Below are 18,818 nucleotides of genomic sequence, written 5' to 3'. Positions count from 1 at the left end.
ACGCCAGGCTTTCCTGTCCTTCACTATCTCCTGGAGTTTGCATAAAGATTATGTAACAGTTATATTATATAATACTGCACCATAAAAATCAAATCAAACACAGCAAAGAATTTTACAAAAAATGGCAAATCATGAACCCAAGATACCAGAGGATTCTGTAGCTGAATTTTCAATATAACTCTATATTATTTTTCAGTTAGACATTAGACTACATTAGAAAGAACTTAAAACTAGAAATAACTCTGGAGTAATTCCCAAGGCCTATTTTTTTGTCCAAGCTGTTCTACAATCACTTTATCTACCACAACAATCACTGAAGTTCTTGGAAACACAACTTAGGTGGGCAAAGGTTTTAGGGGCAAAAAGCACTCCAGAGGGCACACTGTAACTCACTGTGGAATGGAATGCAAGTGAAAAACTACCCAGTCACTTTCCTAGTGACATAGAGGCCTAGGGCTAGGCCTTACTTAACTCTTCTCAGTTTTTATAGGATGGGATAAGTTAAAAGTAATGTGCATAGGCAAAAACACTGCATAATCTTACACAAAAGTGAGGAGAAGACAATTATACCTAGGATACTCAGTGGGCTTAAGGAACAGACCGTAATACTTGCCCTAAGAGGTCACCCAGCCTGGCCTTCCAGAGAGAGTTCTTACCCAAGGAGGAGCTCATGCAGACCCTAATATCACAGGATTAAAAAAGCATCAGTATTGAACTAGGTATAAATGCTCAGGTATAAAAGGGACATTGATGCAGCAGAGTGAGTCCCTAATTATTGAGAAGTAAACAATTAGTTCTTCTGATATGAAAAGGGGAGATGTGGCATAGTTTGGTCAGAAATTACTTGTTTGTAAACATTTTCCAACGTAAATGTTCAAGTCAAGATGAGGTCATGATGCCAGGCTCAAAGTGTGCAAAAAGTCTGGTCAGTTTCATATGAAGTGTTTCCAGAAGAATTAAGTATCAACAGTACTGTCTATATACATTCTATAATTCGTAATTCATAAGTACTGTTAATTACAGTAATACAAACAGCAATATTCCCCTTTGTAGATACCAACAAAAAACAGAACATTCTGGTGAAAGTTAGATCTGAGATGCAATGGGAAAGCCTTTAAGTCAAAGAAAAGACTGGAAGGCAAACACTAGTGAACATGATGAGACTTTTATCATTCTGTCATAATCCCAGTTTTACAAATCATACCTCGCCACACTGTTTTTTGGCCATTTCTTCTAGGCGGGACTTTAACAAATTAACACTTTCATTTGACAGACCTTTGGCATTCTTTAATTCTATTTCAGGGACTCTGGAAAAGAAAAAAAAAAAGAGTTACTCTAAAAAGTACAGATTGTTTGCGTTAATATTTGCTAATTTTCAAGCTTGGAGCCTGGGGTTTCCTAAGGACCTCACTTGTGGACTTCTCTGTACCCCTAGGAACATTTCCTTTCATCTCAAAAGGATTTCAACTTTACCCCAGCAACTCTGTTGACACAGCACTCAACATGGAGTCGCTGGCAGCCTGTGGGGCAGAAAGGGGCTGGCCAGGTGTCAGGATGGGCTTCCGAGTGCCCTGCTTCCCAAGAGGACCAGACGTAAGTGGGGCTCGATCAGGTGTCTCTCCAGCTCCTCTGTCTCTGGTTTCAGCTTTACAACATGATTCAAATTTCTAACATCAACTACTATTTACTGCCTTTTAACAAGTGACTCCAGCTCTGTGTGTGATTCTAGCCTAGGAACTTCACCATGCACTCCCTTTTATGGTAATGCTCGATCCTGGCTTGCCCCCTAACATCAGCGAGCTCTGACAGCTCACCCACAAGGGTCTAAGCACTCTGTGATCATCTGTCTGCTCCTAGCATAAAGCAGGATAAGAATAACTATGTGTGAGATGGAGGCACAGTGTTCTATCTAGTACTCCTACAACAGGCTGTGTCCCAGGAACTCATTCTGCTACAAATGAGCTTACTCACTCATGCCATGCACATCCTGCAAACTCTGCTATTCCAAGGATGCCTACCACATGTTCTTCTTCATCTCCATAGGGCACAACTAACAGTCAACACCTTCTACCCAAGGAAAAAGCATCAGCCCTCCCTTGGGGTTCCTCTTATTTCTAATCACAACACATCCAATAACAACTCTTGAGATTAAGTAGGCTTTATTTAATTTTACAGATAAGAAAATGATTCATCACTTCCTACCAAGCATTTCTGAGTAATTCATGGCATTTTACCTTGATGAAGCCTTTACTATTCACTTATCTATGCATTCTCTCAATGCTTCATTATGACAGATTACTACAGTCATCATCTACCTGGATAGACGGAAATCTTAGAGAAAGTCTACGTAAGGTCCATTTAATCCAGGATTCTCTTTCTCATATAAAGGACTCATATAAAGGTATAAAGGACTATTTTGCAGAAAAGGAAAGTTTTCCTGCATGATATTATCTCAAAAGATAGGAATGTTTTCCCAAGTCAAGACTTACATATTTTTTTTAAAAAATCAAGCAGTTATTATATAGCAATATTAACTATTAAGCAATATTAAATATTAAGAATAGTGAAAAATTTGTCTGCAACACTAATTAAACACTGTAAAACTTCCAATGTTCTCTTCATGCCCTTGGTACATAACTCATAAGTTTATATAGCTGATATTACAATGTTTACTTTTTAACTTTTGTAAACACTTGCACGCGGTTTCTTAAATGATATTTTTATCAAGATTTACCTGATGAGTTCTCTAACATAGTGGTTCTCAAACAGGGGTAATTATGTCCCTCCTCCAAGGTGACATCAGTCAATGTCAAGAAGGCAAAGAAGCTCTGAGCCCCTCTACATATTTCTTGCCTAAGCATCTCTTCCATCTGGCCAGTCCTGAGTTGTATCTTTGATAACAAACCAGTAGTAGTAAGTGAAGTGTGTTCCTGAGTTCTGTAAACTGTTCTAGTAAATTATCAAACCTGGGGCGGGGGCAGGGGGGTGTCATAGGAACGTGCAAATTTATAGCCAGTTTATCAGAAGTACTGGGACTTGCAACTGGCATCCACGTCTCGTCATGGGACTGAGCCCCCAACTCAGCTATCAAGAACTATGGACAGTTAGTGTCATAACTGAACTGAATTGTTTAGACACCCAGTTGGTGTCAGAAAAGACACCACCTATTTGGTGTCAGGAAAAATAAGACCGAGAGAGGCACTGTCTTATTTTTCTTTCATAAAATTAATTACTTTTCAATTAATGCATAAATTAACTTTCTGAATGTCTACTATATTCTACTCTAGGCACAGAGGTTGGGCTAAAATTCAGTTACTAACTTCAGGGAGCTCATCTTGACCTACCTGTATTTTCATAAACTCCATCACCTCTTAAGGTAACAAATTCCATATATTTACCACCCACTGGGTAAGGCAGTACATCCTTTTACTCGTCACTTTCCTTCACTGGCTTCCTGCACAACAAGCTCAGTTAAAAAAACATCATCCAGGCCAAATCTGCTTTTCTGCATGGAATGTCTGGGAAAAGATTACATGGAATATGCATGGTACTTGAAACGAAGAATATTTGAGCCTTGACAGCTAATGCTTTTGTTTTACTAGTGGATCTGAACCCGAGGGGGTGTTACCTTCATGCGGAGTTTAGAAATACATGAGGTTTTTGGCTGTCTCACTGACTGGAAAACTCCTTAGGCATTTAATGGGGAGAGGCCAGCGATGTTACATGACCTTCCATCTTCCTGACCCTGAAAGAGAGCGAGTAAATCCTCTACTATAGGAAGTCAAGGTCCCACTAGGCTCGGAAGTCTATTCTAAGTCCTAATGTAAACTGTACTTTAAAACTAAGTACACAAGGCTTTTATAGTCACTGCACCTTTATCTTTTTTCCCCTAAATTGTTCCTCTTCCTAGTTTGTGAAAAAATTAAACAAACAAAAGTTAACACAACAGAAGAAGCAAACATTAGTCATGGGGCAAACATAACCACCCACAGAGACTATTAACTAGAAGCCAACCTAACAGGAGACAGGCTTCATGAAAACATCTATTGCTAATGTAGTTCTGATGAATTGCAGGTGATAGGAAATAAAATTTTAAATGGAATGGGGGCCAGAAGGAGAAAATACCATTAACTTCAACCTGGTCCTACGTTTTCAAAACCGAGAACTGGTGACTCAGATGGTAAAACCTGCCTGCAGTGCAGGAGACCTGGGTTGGGAAGATACCCTAGAGAAGGGAATGGCTACCCACTCTAGTATTCTTGCCTCGGGAATTCCACGGACAGAAGAGCCTGGTGGGCTACAGTTCATGGGGTTGCAAGAGTTGGACATGACTGAGAGACACACACATTTATAAGTGAACTCACACATCTGGATAGGTGGGTGGGCATTTCACTCTCAAATCCACTTTTACGTACACTTCTTCACCAGTCAGGCCTCGAGGGTACAGAACTAAATTGATTTCAGGAGGCTCTTTGACCTAAAAGAGAAAAAGAAAATCTTTTTTATCTCTAGAGAGCCAGTCACTTACGATTAAGATAATAATTATTTCAGCTCAAAAGTTCTACTTTTTAAATATTACACATAATTTTACTTTACACAGGTGCTTTGGTCACATTTTCCTAAAGCATGGTTTAAAAACAAAACTTGTGCCAGAGAGAGTACATTTTCCTTTTCAGTTTTCTAAGGAGTGACCTGAAATGTCCCACGCAGCCTCCATTTATTCAAGTAAGCAGGTGTTGCCCTAGAGACTGAGAGTGCAGGAGCAAATCTCCACAGACCGGGAGCCGACCAGCTGACACAAAGCAGAAGACATACAAATACTTTCAAATAGTGACCAGTGTTGTGAAGAAAGCAAAGCTGAGTCATGGAGCAGGCTGGTGGAGGAGAAGGTACTCAGACAGGTGGGTCAGAGAAGGCCTCCTGAACACGGGCTACGTCAAATACTGAGACAACACGTGAAAATCTTGACAAGCAGAAATCTGATAGCTCTTCTAAAACTGTGTATGCTTTCAACCAACTGTTTTTCCCCAAATAACTACATATTCCATTATCCTTTATTTATATATGCTCTTCCCAAAAAGGATTTGAGGCAGTTTAGATAATTTATAAATATAAACCTACCAACTCTGTGAGGTAGGTGTCATCTCCACTTTATAGACAAGGCGGTTCAGGCTCAAAGTTTCTTCCCCACAAACACAGAGTGGCAAGGCTGGACTTCAAATCCAACTAAGACACCTAAACCTGTGTGTTTCCCATCAGCCCTCCCTTGTTAATACCAATCCTGAGTTGCTGGATTGCTAGACTAAGGAGCTGAAAGGAGCTGAAGCTTGCCTTTGCCTTGGAATGTCCAGGCAGCCAGAGCAAAAAGAGAAATGTGGCCTTATCAGAAAAGAGAAAGCATAAAAATTCTTCCAAGAGCGACAAAGTATTGAGAAACATTAAATTCTGACAGAACATGAAGCTTCCTTGTGGCACTCTGAAGTATACAGTCAGCTGTGTATATAAAATACATAAGCTTGGTTTTCATTTATAATAATCCTTGATTTTTTTAAAAAAGCTACTGTAAAAATTCAGTCTGTGTTGGTGGCAAAGGAGAGAGAAGAAGGTGGATTTGAGATAAAGCTGACAGAGAGACTGGGCCCTGAGAGAGGAAACCAGAAGGCTAGTGTCTTGTAGATCTCTAGCTCCTTGATGCAGAGTAGGATGAGGAAAGAGGACATCCACTGAGAGGAAACACGAGGACTGCAGGTGGCCATGCCAAGAGCAGACCCTAGTATGAGAGGAGTGGATGTTGGATGAGGATGAGACCACAGCAAGTCTATGACAACTCTTTCAAGGAGGTATTGGTTTGAGTTAAATTAAAGGAGACAGGAAGTGGGGTCATAGACTGGAGGTGTGGGGTGAAATCAAGGGATAATTTTATTTTGTTCTGTTTTAAAGAAGAGAGATACTACAGAGTATGAGGATGTTGATGGAAATATTATGGAAGAGCGGGAAGGAGACCAAATTAGGATCTGAAGTTGATGGATCCTGGGCATAACAGAAACAGGCTAGACTGACTGGAGGAGGGGCTCTCCTAGAATGACAAGAAGATGTGAGGGAAATTGATCCTCACAGGAGTGAGAATGAAACTGAACCTGTTAGATTCCCAATTTCCTGTTTCCTCTTCAATCAAGACAGGCTGGCTGTTATCTGCTTTACATATCAGATAGAATTTAACAGGGCAAGCATTTATTTGCTAAAAGCAGCAAAAATACCAATTCTCACTTGCTAAGAAGCAAAGGACAAATTATTACTTTGACCAGTCTCCTAAACAGCCTCACTTCTGGAAAAGCTTTTCAGTATGGAAATTTTCAAACAAAGCTGATAATGATATAATGAACTCCATGTGCTTACCAGCCAGTTTCAAGAATGACCCAATTGCAGCCAGTCTTGTGTATCTATGTGTGCCCTGTCCCCACGTGCCATGTTGGGTCATTTTGAAGTAAACCCTATCAACCAGTCTTTGCCTGTGTTATTATTATTCACTTCCCAACATCAATCCAATGAAGTAGAAGAAGGTATATGTCTCCATTTTAGAGATGTAAAAACTAAGAGAAAGGCTAATTAGACAGACTCAAAATTTCACCAATGCTTTCTCCACCAGGTTGAATCTTTAGAGATTTCTCATCTCAAAGGCTGCAAATTTTAGAGAGACACTACAGTCACCAACTTACACTTTTGTCAAGAAAATACTTTTTTGCTCCCTCTCTACTGTAGATATCACTTTAGAAAATAGAGAATATTTTAGTACCAAAAGTAGGAGAAAAGTACAAAAACAGAATAAAGTGAAGTCAACTTAGCTTATATTACTATATCTTCACATATACATTATTCTGCCTTTCATTTTCTAATTTGGCTGAAGACCAATGAAAACTATATTTTAGAATGCAGACGGGGATACTGCTGTTAAGTCCATACTGACCCACATAGCTTAAAGAGTCAAAATAAATATGAAAGTAAGAATATATATACACACACACATATATACATATCTGTAACTGAGTCATGTTGCTGTAAGGCAGAAATTAACACAACATTGCTAATCAACTATACTTTAATAAATTAAAAAAAAAAATGGGAAATGCCATACAGATAAGCTTCTTGAAGTAAAATATCCAAGATCCTGCAGGCCCAAGGAGAAAGAGGTGGAAGCCAAAGTGTTAAAACACAAGCACAGTATCTAGAAGCAATAGCAGATTTTCTGTTTTGAAGCAACAACACTGCAGTAGTCTTCTATAAATGAAAGGAGCAAGAGTCACTAACTACTAATATATAAGCAAGTTGTGTAAGCAGAAACTACGAATGCAACCAAGGGATGGACTTTCCTGGGCTTGGTATAGAGATAAACTTGTAACAGACAACATATGCCACAGGAAGGGGGTTATCTCTGCACACATAAGATAACAAATCTGGTTTAGCATTCCCTTTTCTCTTTATGCAGGAAGTGCAGTGTGTACCTGAAAGTAACTGACCTTCTCAGCAAACAGTACAGGGAGGCCCGCATTTCATGTCTGGAGTCACTAGAACAGAAGCCAGCTTCAGAAGAGAGAGGCCATTGGGAGACTACACATTTTGAAGATATTCTTTACTAAGTGAAAGTAAAAGTCACTCAGTCATGTCTGACTCTTTGTGATCCCATGGACCATACAGTATACGGATTCTCCAGGCCAGAATACTAGAGTGGGTAGCCTTTCCCTTCTCCAGGGGATCCTCCCAACCCAGGTCTCCCACACTGCGGGTGGGTTCTTTACCAGCTGAGCCACAAGGGAAGCCCAAGAATACTGGAGTGGGTAGCCTATCTCTTTCTAGGGGATCTTTAGGACCCAGGAATTGAACCAGGGTCTCCTGCACTGCAGTTGGATTCTTTACCAACTGAGCTATCAGGGAAGCCCATACCATTCTTTACTAAAGGGGATGCTTAAGGTGATGCTCAAGAAGGAACAATGAATCAAGGTAAAGATTCCTGGAAAGCATCAGGGAAGGAGGTCTCTCTCAGTCACTCGGGGACCACCAGGCAGAACAGAACATCAGGATATAAAACAATGGCCTAAAAAAGTGGTTGCTGCTGCTAAGTCGCTTCAGTTGTGTCCAACTCTGTGCGACCCCACAGACGGCAGCCCACTAGGCTCCCCCGTCCCTGGGATTCTCCAGGCAAGAACCCTGGAGTGGGTTGCCATTTCCTTCTCTAAAAAAAGTGGTTAGGATCCTGCAAACATTCCTGGGCTGACCTAGCCTTAGGACAAATGCAAATCTAGTGTTGTAGTTACTTCTACTGCACAGCAACACTAGCAGGACCGCGGTGATAATAGTGGGGAGCTCAGATAATGCCAAAGCAAACTCTGAGGAAAGGGGAAAGAGTTTGGATACAAAGTAAAGACACTCCTGGACGCCTAAAGGTTTCAGCTTTAGGAAATGCATGAGTCCAGTTACGGTGGTTTGGATGAAGGAACAGACCCAGGGATGCTGATGAACAACCTACGTTGGACAAAAATCTAACAACTCGTCTGGTGCTGAGTACCAAGTGAGACCACCCCAAAGAGCAGGACACTGAAGCTACCACGTGACTAGCTACTTCTAAAGCTTTCGTCTCTGGCTGACAGCGTGACTGGGCCAGAATGATATTCCTCTTCATGAAGCACAGACTTTGGAGTACTGTTTCCCCAATATCCACTCTCCTTTTATTTCTTGGTAATAGAATCCTCAATTTTTTTAGCTGAATACATTTCTCCAACTCGTCTGCAGCTCAGTGTAGCTACTGGATTAATTTAAAGCCAGTAATATGAAAGACTCATTTGAAAAGACCTTGATGCTGGGAAGGACTGAAGGCAGGAGGAGAAGGGGACGACAGAGGATGACATGGTTGGATAGCATCATCGACTCAATGGACATGAGTTTGGGTGGACTCTGGGAGTTGGTGATGGACAGGGAGGTCTGGTGTGCTGCAGCCTATGGGGTCACAGAGTCGGATATGTCTGAGTGACTGAACTGAACTGAATATGAAAGAACTGTAAGATACAATTTCCAGGAAGTGACCTTTATTAAAAGAAAGGCATGAAGCTTTTTCATCCCTCTCTCCTTCCAGCTGGCTGGATTACAGACATGATGACTGGAAGCTAGACAGCCATTTCAGACCATGTAGGGGGCAGTAAGGTTGGTAGAATATTAATTCAGAAAAAGCCCTCAGCTCAACTTTTACATATAAAAAAATAGATTTTGTTATTTAAAGTTTTCTGTCATATATAGCTAAACTTAATTTTAACCAGCATAGGCTCACTGGGGAAAAAAAAAAATGACAGTCAGGGAACAGTACTTTCAGAGGTAGGAACAGAAAATTCAGCAGGCTTTTCTCAAGCAAGCTGAGAGGCTCCCCTACATGTAAAGAGGTTCTTATGCAAAACATGTTTAGGATACCAAGCATTAGCTCATATTAGGACATTCAGAGATTCCTGGAACAGGATTTCATTAAAAAGTTCAACAACCAAGATATATATAAGATTAAGACTGGGTAGGGCATCTTCCATGCCTTTAGAAGATAAACTGTCATTAGAATTTAATATTGATAAAATCTTTGATCTAACCTGCACAAGGAAATAATGAATTCCTGGAAAAAATATTTGTAGACAGAAAAATACATAGTAAGGGGTAAACAAAATTTTTTGAGAGCACGTAATGAGAGGAGAGCAATGCAGAACGTATTGCTACAAAATATACAAAATTCTACATGAGGAAAAAGATTTGTTTTGAAGATTGAAAATATAAGTGACAAGAAGCAGTCATGGAAAGAAGGCCACACTATAATGAAATATGAGTAAAATGCTTTTCATTGAGATCATGAAGTTGGATACTTGTCTGAAGTATAATACTGTCTACGGCCATACCACTCTGAACGCGCCCGATCTCGTCTGAAGTATAATACTATACATGTACTCAGTTGCTCAGCTGTGTCTGATTCTTTGCAACTCCTGGTACTATAGTCCACCAGGTTCTTCTGTTGATGGAATTTTCCAGGCAAGAATACTTGAGTGGGTTGCCATTTCCTTCTCCAGGAGTTCTTCTTGACCCAGGGATCAAACACACATCTCCTGCACTGGCAGGCAGATTCTTTACCACTGGGCCACATGGGAAGCCCTTTAATACTACAAAACATTAAAAAAAAAAAAAATCCTCAAGGTATAAAATGTGAATGAGTAATACAAACTCAGTCCTAAAATATGAAAGGTAATACTCTAGACTAATTCCCACCAGAGTTAAAAAAAAAAAGACATTAGTTCTTCAAGAAATAAACCCCAAGTACATTACTACACCCACAGGACTAGCAACGCTGACCCGGGGACCGTCTTTTCAGCAGACTACACACCACCTGGAGGAGTGCCGAGCCAACGCCAGCAGAAACACCAGCTTCTCAGTCTCAGTACGCTTCTCTTGGGTACCTCCTCACACTCACCCCAAAATAAACTGGTATAAGCACATGTCTATTTCTGCTAAAAGTACTGAAATGAAGGATGAGTGTGTGCTCAGTTGTGTCCGACTCTTGGCGACCCCATGAACTACAGCCCAACAGGCTCCTCTGTCCATGGGATTTTTTAAGCAAGAATACTGGAGAGAGTTGCCATTTCTTCCTCTAGGGGATCTTCCTGACCCAGGGATCAAACCCTCGTCTTCTGGGTCTCCTGCATTGCTGGTAGATTCTTTACCTGCTGAGCCATAAGACTGTTAAAAAGAATTTTATCGGTCATTCCACATAGGAGCACAACCTTTGGTTCCAAGACATGAGTGTTAATGACAGCCTGTAATTAAAAGTCACTGGTTTACAAGGTGAGGTAGCAGAGTGAAGACAAGGTTTGGGAAATTAATTAAAAATACTAACACAAGAGGGAGAAGGATGGACTGGGAATTTGGGGTTAGTAGATACAAACTATTACGTAAACAACAAGGTCCTACTGTCTAGCACAATGAACTATATCCAATTTCCTAGGATAAAGCATAATGGCAAAGAATATTGAAAGAAGAATGTATCTACGTGTAAAACTGAGTCACTCTGGTGCACAGCAGAGACTGGTACAACATTATAAACCAACAATACTTAAAAAAAGAAAACCTAACACAATCTGCAATTAACCACATAAACACACTAGACTATATACTTAAAAATTAAGTTAGCATATTTTATGTTATGTATTTTTATCCACGAGCATATAAAACAAGCTACACAATTCAAACCACTTTCAGGTGTTTGGTCTAGAATTGTTATCTAGACTCTGCTAGTCAAATCCCCCTTAAATTTTGATGACAAGACTCGGTTCAGCATGGCCCCATGTTTATTACTTGCTTTTGTTCTCATATCCCATAATGTGGGAAAGAAATTAGTCTGTGTAAAAAAACAACAAATCTAGAAATAAAGTAACATGTGAAAGCTAGATAATCTGGGCAAGTCTTTAGTTTTAAGTCTGTAAAGATGCCCCAAACAAAACAATAATGATAGTAAAAGCTCTCAGTTACTTTCTGTAACTGACCTTATAAAAATCACCAAGCTCATTCATTCATCTTCTGTTCTCAAGCATCTGCCTATTTGTCAAATGGCCAAGAACAAAAAAAAACAGCAAACTGCTAGATTCCTTAAAGTTTAATAATTATGACTCCATTTTAAATAAACATTAAAATATTCAAATCTGAGTTCTCCCCAAATTAAATACAAGTAATATAAGCAGAGGTGACGAATAGATTCAAGGGACTAGATCTGGTAGACAGAGTGCCTGAAGAACTACGGACAGAGATTTGTAAACTTGTATAGGAGATGATGACCAAAATCATCCCCAAGATAAAGAAATGCAAGAAGGCAAAGTGGTTGTCTGAGAAGCCCTTACAAGTTACTGAGAAAAGAAGAAAGTGAAAGGCAAAGGAGAAAGGGAAAGATATTCCCAACTGAAGCAGAGTTCCAGAGAACAGCAAAGAGAGAGAAAGCCTTCTTAAATGACTAATGCAAAGAAATAGAGGAAAACAATAGAATGGGAAAGACTAGAGATCTCTGAGAAAATTGGAGATACCAAGGGAACACTTCACGCAAAGATAGGCACAAGAAAGGACAAAAACGGTAAGAACGAAACAGAAGCAGAAGAGATTAAGAAAAGGTGGCAAGAATACATAGAAGAACTGTATGAAAAAGATCTTCATGACCCAGATAACTATGATGGTGTGTTCACTCACCTAGAGCCAGACATCCTGGAGTGTGAAGTCAAGTGGGCCTTAGGAAGCATTATTACAAACAAAGCTACTTTTAAACAAAGATGATGCTGTTAAAGTGCTGCATTCATTATGCCAACAAACTTGGGAAATTTAGCAGTGGCCACAGGACTGGAAAAGGTCAGTTTTCATTCCAATCCCAAAGAAAGGGACTGCTGAAGAATGTTCAAATTACTGTAAAACTGCACTCATTTCACATCCCAGCAAGATCATGCTCAAAAATCCTTCTAGCTAGGCTTCAGCAGTACATGAACCAGGAACTTCCAGATGTACAAGTGGATTTGGAAAAGGCAGAAGAACCAGAGATCAAATTGCCAACATATGCTGGACATAGAAGAAGCAAGAGAATTCCAAATAAACATGTACTTCTGCTTCATTGACTATGCTAAAGCCTTTGACTGTGTGGATCACAACAAACTGTGGAATATTCTTAACGAGATGGGAATATCCTTGAGGAACCTGTCTGTAGGACAAAAAGCAATAGTTAGAACTGGACATGGAACAACAGACTGGTACAAAATTGGGAAAGAAGAACATCAAGGCTGTATATTGTTACCCTGCTTATTTAACTTATATGCAGAGTACACCATGCAAAATGCCAGGTTGGAAGAAGCACAAGCTGGAATCAAGACTGCCAGCAGAGGCAGAAATACCAACAACCTCACATATGCAGATGACACCCCTTTAATGGCAGAAAGTGAAGAGGAACTACAGAGCCTCTTGATGAAGGTGAAAAAGGAGACTGAAAAATCTGGCTTAAAACTCAACATCCACAAAACCAAGATCATGCCATTTGGTCCTATCTCTTCATGGCAAATAGATGAGGAAAATGTGGAAACAGTGTCAGATTTCATTTTCTTGGGCTCCAATATCACTGCAGATGGTGACTGCAGCCATGAAATTAAAAGACGCCGGCTCCTTGGAAGAATAGCTATGACAAACCTAGACAGTGTATTAAAAAGCAGAGACATCACTTTGCCAACAAAGTTCCATCTAGTCAAAACTATGGTTTTTCCAGCAGTCATATATGGATGTGAGTGCTAGACAATAAAAAAGGCTGATCACCTAACAATTGTTGCTTTCTAACTGTGGTGCTGGAGAAGACTCTTGAGAGTCCCTTGAACCACAAGGAGATTAAACCAGTCAATCCTTAAGGAAATCAACCCTGAATATTCACTGAAAGGACTGATGCTGAAGCTGAAGCTCCAATACTTTGGTCACCTGATGCAAAGAACTGACTCATCAGAAAAGACCCTGATGCTGGGAAAGAATGAAGGCGGGAGGAGAAGGGGGTGACAAAGGACGAGATGGTTGGATGACATCACTGACTCAACGGACATCAGTTTGAGCAAACTCAGGGAAACAGTGAAGGACAGAGAAGCCTGGCATGCTGCAGTTCATGGAGTCTCAAAGAGTCGGACAGGACTTAATGACTGCACAACAATAACAACATTATTACAGTAAAAATGCCTGTGTAATTTTTTAACCAGGCAAGTTGACTCTAAAGTTCATAATGAAAAACCAAACTAAAATTAGTCAGGAATATTCTGCAAATGATGACTATATTAAATACTAAAGCTGGTTATAAATCTATAGTAATGAAAGTAATATGGTCACAGGATCTAAACAGATTTCTGGGATAGAGTGTCAAGAAATACACCCAAATACAGTTGGGAATGGAAGTGGGGTCCCCTGCATTGCAGGCAGACTCTTTACTAGCTGAGCAACTAGGGAAGCACATATCAAGCAAACAACCAAACAAAAAGTGAGAGCTGTTTACCAGGCAGTAGGCATGTAGGTGTGAACAACAGTGAGAGACTTTATTTTTTGGGGGCTCCAAATTCACTGCAGATGGTGACTGCAGCCATGAAATTAAAAGACGCTTGCTCCTTGGAAGAAAAACTATGACCAAACTAGACAGCATATTAAAAGGCAAAGACATTACTTTGCCAACACAGGTCCGTCTAGTCAAAGCTATGGTATTTCCAGTAGTCACATATGGATGTGAGAGCTGTACTATAAAGAAAGCTGAGTGCCGAAAAATTGATGCTTTTGAACTATGGTGTTGGAGAAGACTCCTGAGAGTCCCTTGGACTGCAAGGAGATCCAACCAGTCCATCCTAAAGGAGGTCAGTCCTGGGTGTTCATTGGAAGGACTAATGCTGAAGCTGAAACTCCAATACTGTGGCCAACTGATGCAAAGAACCAACTCTTTGGAAAAGACCCTGATGCTGGGAAAGATTGAAAGCAGGAGGAGAAGGGGAGGACAGAGGATGAGATGGCTGGATGGCATCACTGACGTGATGGACATGAGTTTGAGTAGGCTCCAGGAGTTGGTGATGGACAGGGAAGCCTGGTGTGCTGCAGTCCACGGGGGTCACAGAGTCGGACACAACTGAGTGACTGAACTGAACTGAACTGATCCTTATGAAGCCAGTCTACTCTTATGCAATGTAGAGGTGGCATTTCACATTAGTGGAAAAGATTCATACTCAGAGGTAAGAACTTAAAAAAAAAAATTGAAGGAAGCTTTTTAAAAAGTCATGAAAGATTTAAAAGAAAGCCTTGAAGAATTCATTTTTGATAACACTGGAGCAGGGAAAAAACCACCACAGGGACCATGTAACAACAATAAAGAAAAAAAGATCATTTTGACTACATTGACTATAAGTTTTTATTTATTTATTTATTTTTTGACTATAAGTTTTTAAAAACTGCATAAATTACCTAAATATCAAAATGCATATTGTTAGGGAAAAATATTTTCAATATAATAACCTAAAATGCTAATTTTCTTAACACATAAATTAACATATAAATAGTATGCCTCAAGATATAAATAGCTCTGACAAATGAATGAGAAAATAGACAACAGAGTGTAAAAATAAACTAAACAACATCAAGAAGTTCACAGGAAAAAACCATGGCTTACAGAAAAAGGTGGTCCTAATAACTTATAACTAAAGAAGTAAACACGTTTCATCTATTTATTGGCAAAGATGAAAAAGTCGGACACCTACAATGTTGGTGAATATATAGGTAAAGAAGTACTTATACACCACTGTATAAGTGGGCCCAGAAACAGAAGCAAGGTTTTAGGAGGGAGGTTTGTAATAGCTATCAAATTATAAATGAGCAGGCCTTTGGCTGACAGAAAATTAGTCAAGATAATTAAGTTAACAATACATTTATAACTTCAGAGGATATTCTATTTTAAACTAGCAGTGTCCAAACTTTAGTATGTAAAACAATTTTTAGCATGTATTCCCAAAGTGTTTATTTATTAATGAGATATATATATATATATATATATATATATATATATATATATGTGCTACTTAACCAAACTCTACATTATAATACATCTCACAAAAAGAAGTTTAAAAAACTTCAGATATTTAAGAAATTAAAGTTTACTCAGGTCAATAATCCTGAGCTGAATTTACTAGCAGCAAATTTGGCCTGAACTGACATGAGGCTATTAATAGTCTTTACACATCCCACTGAGGGTGAACGCTTGAATATTCACATGTTTCACTGCGCTTGATTCTGGATGCTGCTCCAGACATTGAGGGAAAGAAAGTGAAGTTGCTCAGTCGTGTCTGACTCTTTGCAACCCCATGAACTGTAGCCTACCATGCTCCCCCATCCATGGAATTTTCCAGGAGAGAGTACTGGAGTGGGTTGCCATTTCCTTCCCCAGGGGATCTTCCCAACCCAGGGATCGAACCCAGGTCTTCCACATTGCAGGCAAACGCTTTACCATCTTTACCACCAAGGAAACCATTGAGGGAGGTACTAGATAAGTATGGAATGTGCACACATGGCCATGAACACAAACACTTCTGAATTCTGAAACCTATCAAGACTCAGGGTTTGGATAAAGGATTGTGGACTTGAATAATCTTCCTCTAAAGACTGGCAAGTAAAAAGTACCTGTTGAATGATTACTTTTTTTTGTTAACTTTTTTAAACTTTTTTTTTTTAAGGAGGAGGAGCTAAGGCGGCAGAGGAATAAGACGGGGAGACTACTTTCTCCCCCACAAATTCATGAAAGATCATATGAACGCTAAGCAAACTCCACAAAACAACTTCTGATCGCTAGCAGAGGATGTCAGGCACCCAGAAAAGCAGTCCACTGTCTTCGAAAGGAGGTAGGACAAAATATAAAAGATAAGAGAGACAATAGAGTTAGGGACAGAGATTCGTCCAGGGAAGGGAGTCTTAACAGAGGAAGTTTCCAAACACCAGGAAACCCTCTCATCTGTGGGTGTGGGGGAAGTTTTCGAATCTTGGAGGGCAACCGAACTGGGAGGAAAAAATTAACTTTTTTTTTTTAACTGAAGTATAGTTGATTTACAATGTTGTGTTAATTTCCACTGTACAGACGAGTGACTCAGTTATACACATATATACACTCTTTATATTCTTGTCCATTATGTTTTATCCCAGGATACTGAATAGAGTTCCCTGTGCTATACAGGAGGATTTTGTTGTTTATCCATTCTATATGTAATAGTTTGCATCTACTAACCCCAAACTCCTAGTTTACCCCTTCCCCATCCCTTCCCTCTTGGCAACCACAAGTCTGTTCTCTATGTTGAATGACTACCTTCTGATTCATCCTTATAATTACCAATTAGCTGCTTGTGGGGCCTAGCAGAGTGTTAAGGATATTTGCCCATGTACCTCAGGGTACAGCTATCTGAATTCTTCTACCTGCCTCTTACAGTCCTGGTTTTTATTTACTATACTATCTTGTTATAAAGGCCACCAGCCATAAATTGAGATTATCAGTATCCCCACAAGCAGTTCCTTGTTCTTTTCTGTTTTCTTGCAGTCTTAGGACCAGATAATTAAGCTGTGTAAACTAAATACACTGTCTCTGAATGAAGTCTTAAGAGCTTTGTATTGAGTACCAATGTACACTTTGTGACACATATTTTAGTTCCTCTTCCTGGTTCTCAAGGGAACTGAGAAGTTACCAGATCACCAGAAAGTTATGTTAATATTTTAAGTATGTATAAGGGGAATATTAACGTTTCTACTATTTCAGTCTTAAAATAACTCTTGAAATTAAGTACTAGGAAAGTAAGCTCCCTGAAGGATGAGGGTTTGGTTTGGTTTGTGCTGGACTATATTCCAAATACCTAGAACAATAAATAGTTAAGGAAGGAACACATTGGGTGAGAGGGAGAATGTTTGGCCCTGACAGCTCCAGGAAATCCCAGATCTTTAGCAAATCCTGCACGTGCTGATAAAGTGAGTGTTGTAAAATGCCAAGACTTAAAGGCAGATGAAGAAAGGTACTACTTTTTGAAAAATACTGTAGCTAACAATAGTTTGGTAGATAATGCTTCAAGGATGAGGGAGAAACTGTATCAGCAGCTTAAAATGTGTCATATTTCCAGACAAAAAGGAAACTATTTTAGCCAAATGCCGTTTTAAAAGGTCTGGACTCAGCACACTCCCTCTTCATTACAGCTGAGAAGAATATATTCCATACTCTTGAAGGAAGGCACAGAGGAAAGTTCCTCCACACCGCAAAACACAGTGACGATGCCTGAGGAGGCTAACAGTTCTGAACACAAACCGGAGGGTGAGACTTCTGATTAAGGACATCAGTAAGATCTGTGCAAGAGCCCTCAAAGCGTTCCCAAAGTTGCAGTGGGTCCCCATGAAGGCGCTGTGGTATCAAATCCAAGGAGACAAGACAGTAAGGAGGCAGGTATGTTATGGAATGTCAGGGGGAATAAGAAGCAAGGCCAGGTAAGACGAGAGCCGATTTAGGGGAAAGGCTGTAAGAGAACTTGTCCCAGGCAGGGGTTCTGGAGACCCGCCGTGCGGCTGCGGGTGCAAGGACAAAAAGTGAGAGCGGGTGGGTCGCGAGGGATGAAAGGCCTCCAGAATCCGAAGTGGGGGTCGGGTGTTCGCTTCCGGCAAGGCCGGGCGGGCCTAGCCGCGGTAGACCGCGCCAAAGGAGGCTGGGCCGCAGCACGCCAGCCCCGACCAGACACGCCAAGTTCCTACCCGTCCGCGCACGTCCGGCCGCAGGTCCTGGAAGTCGGAGCCATAGATGGCCTCCAGGGCCTGCAGCTCGTGGTCCTGTCGTTGCGGGTAGCTCTCCGGCGGCTCGTCCCGGCCACGCCCGGGGGCCCCGCGGCCCCCGGCCATAGCAGTGCGGTGAGCCAGGCAGAACGGCCTGGCGGTAGCGGGTGGGCCCCAGGCTCCGCTCCGGGGGCGGGATCATGGGCGGGGCTTCTAGCCGGGGCGGGGCTTCTAGCCGGGGCGGGGCGGGGCTTCTAGCTGGGGCGGGCCTGGGGCGAGGCTGCGAACCGGAGGCGGGGTCAGGGATGAGGTTAGGGGCTCTACGCCAGCGGGAAGGATCCGAGCAGGAGCTCCACGCCCGCAGCGGGCGTGTTGGCGGGGCGCTGAGTCCGGGGCCCTGTCAGAGTTGAGGTGGGTCCCTCCGGCACGCAGACTAATCTAGTACGGCTGTGTGCTCAGTCGTGTCCGACTCTTTGCGACCCCATGGA

The 18,818-nt window shown here is 41.0% G+C and overlaps 1 protein-coding gene across 1 annotated transcript in view; it reads right to left on the bottom strand.

Annotated features, from left to right (window-relative positions):
* The window catches only part of EIF2AK4 (eukaryotic translation initiation factor 2 alpha kinase 4), a 101,013-nt gene extending 82,507 nt beyond the window's left edge, over positions 1-18,506 (bottom strand). Inside the window, exons 1-3 of the mRNA XM_065940517.1 lie at positions 18,313-18,506; positions 4,365-4,477; positions 1,205-1,307 (exon numbers count right to left, since the gene is read on the bottom strand). Coding sequence (XP_065796589.1) covers positions 1,205-1,307; positions 4,365-4,477; positions 18,313-18,456 — 360 coding nt within the window. The 5' untranslated portion in view covers positions 18,457-18,506. The remainder of the gene's footprint in view (positions 1-1,204; positions 1,308-4,364; positions 4,478-18,312) is intronic.
* Positions 18,507-18,818: the final 312 nt, after the last annotated feature.

This window comes from Muntiacus reevesi, chromosome 7 (assembly GCF_963930625.1).
Source record: "Muntiacus reevesi chromosome 7, mMunRee1.1, whole genome shotgun sequence".
Taxonomy (NCBI): domain Eukaryota; kingdom Metazoa; phylum Chordata; class Mammalia; order Artiodactyla; family Cervidae; genus Muntiacus; species Muntiacus reevesi.
The sequence above is the reverse complement of the archived record's forward strand: the minus strand, read 5'-3'. Positions and strand labels throughout refer to the sequence as shown.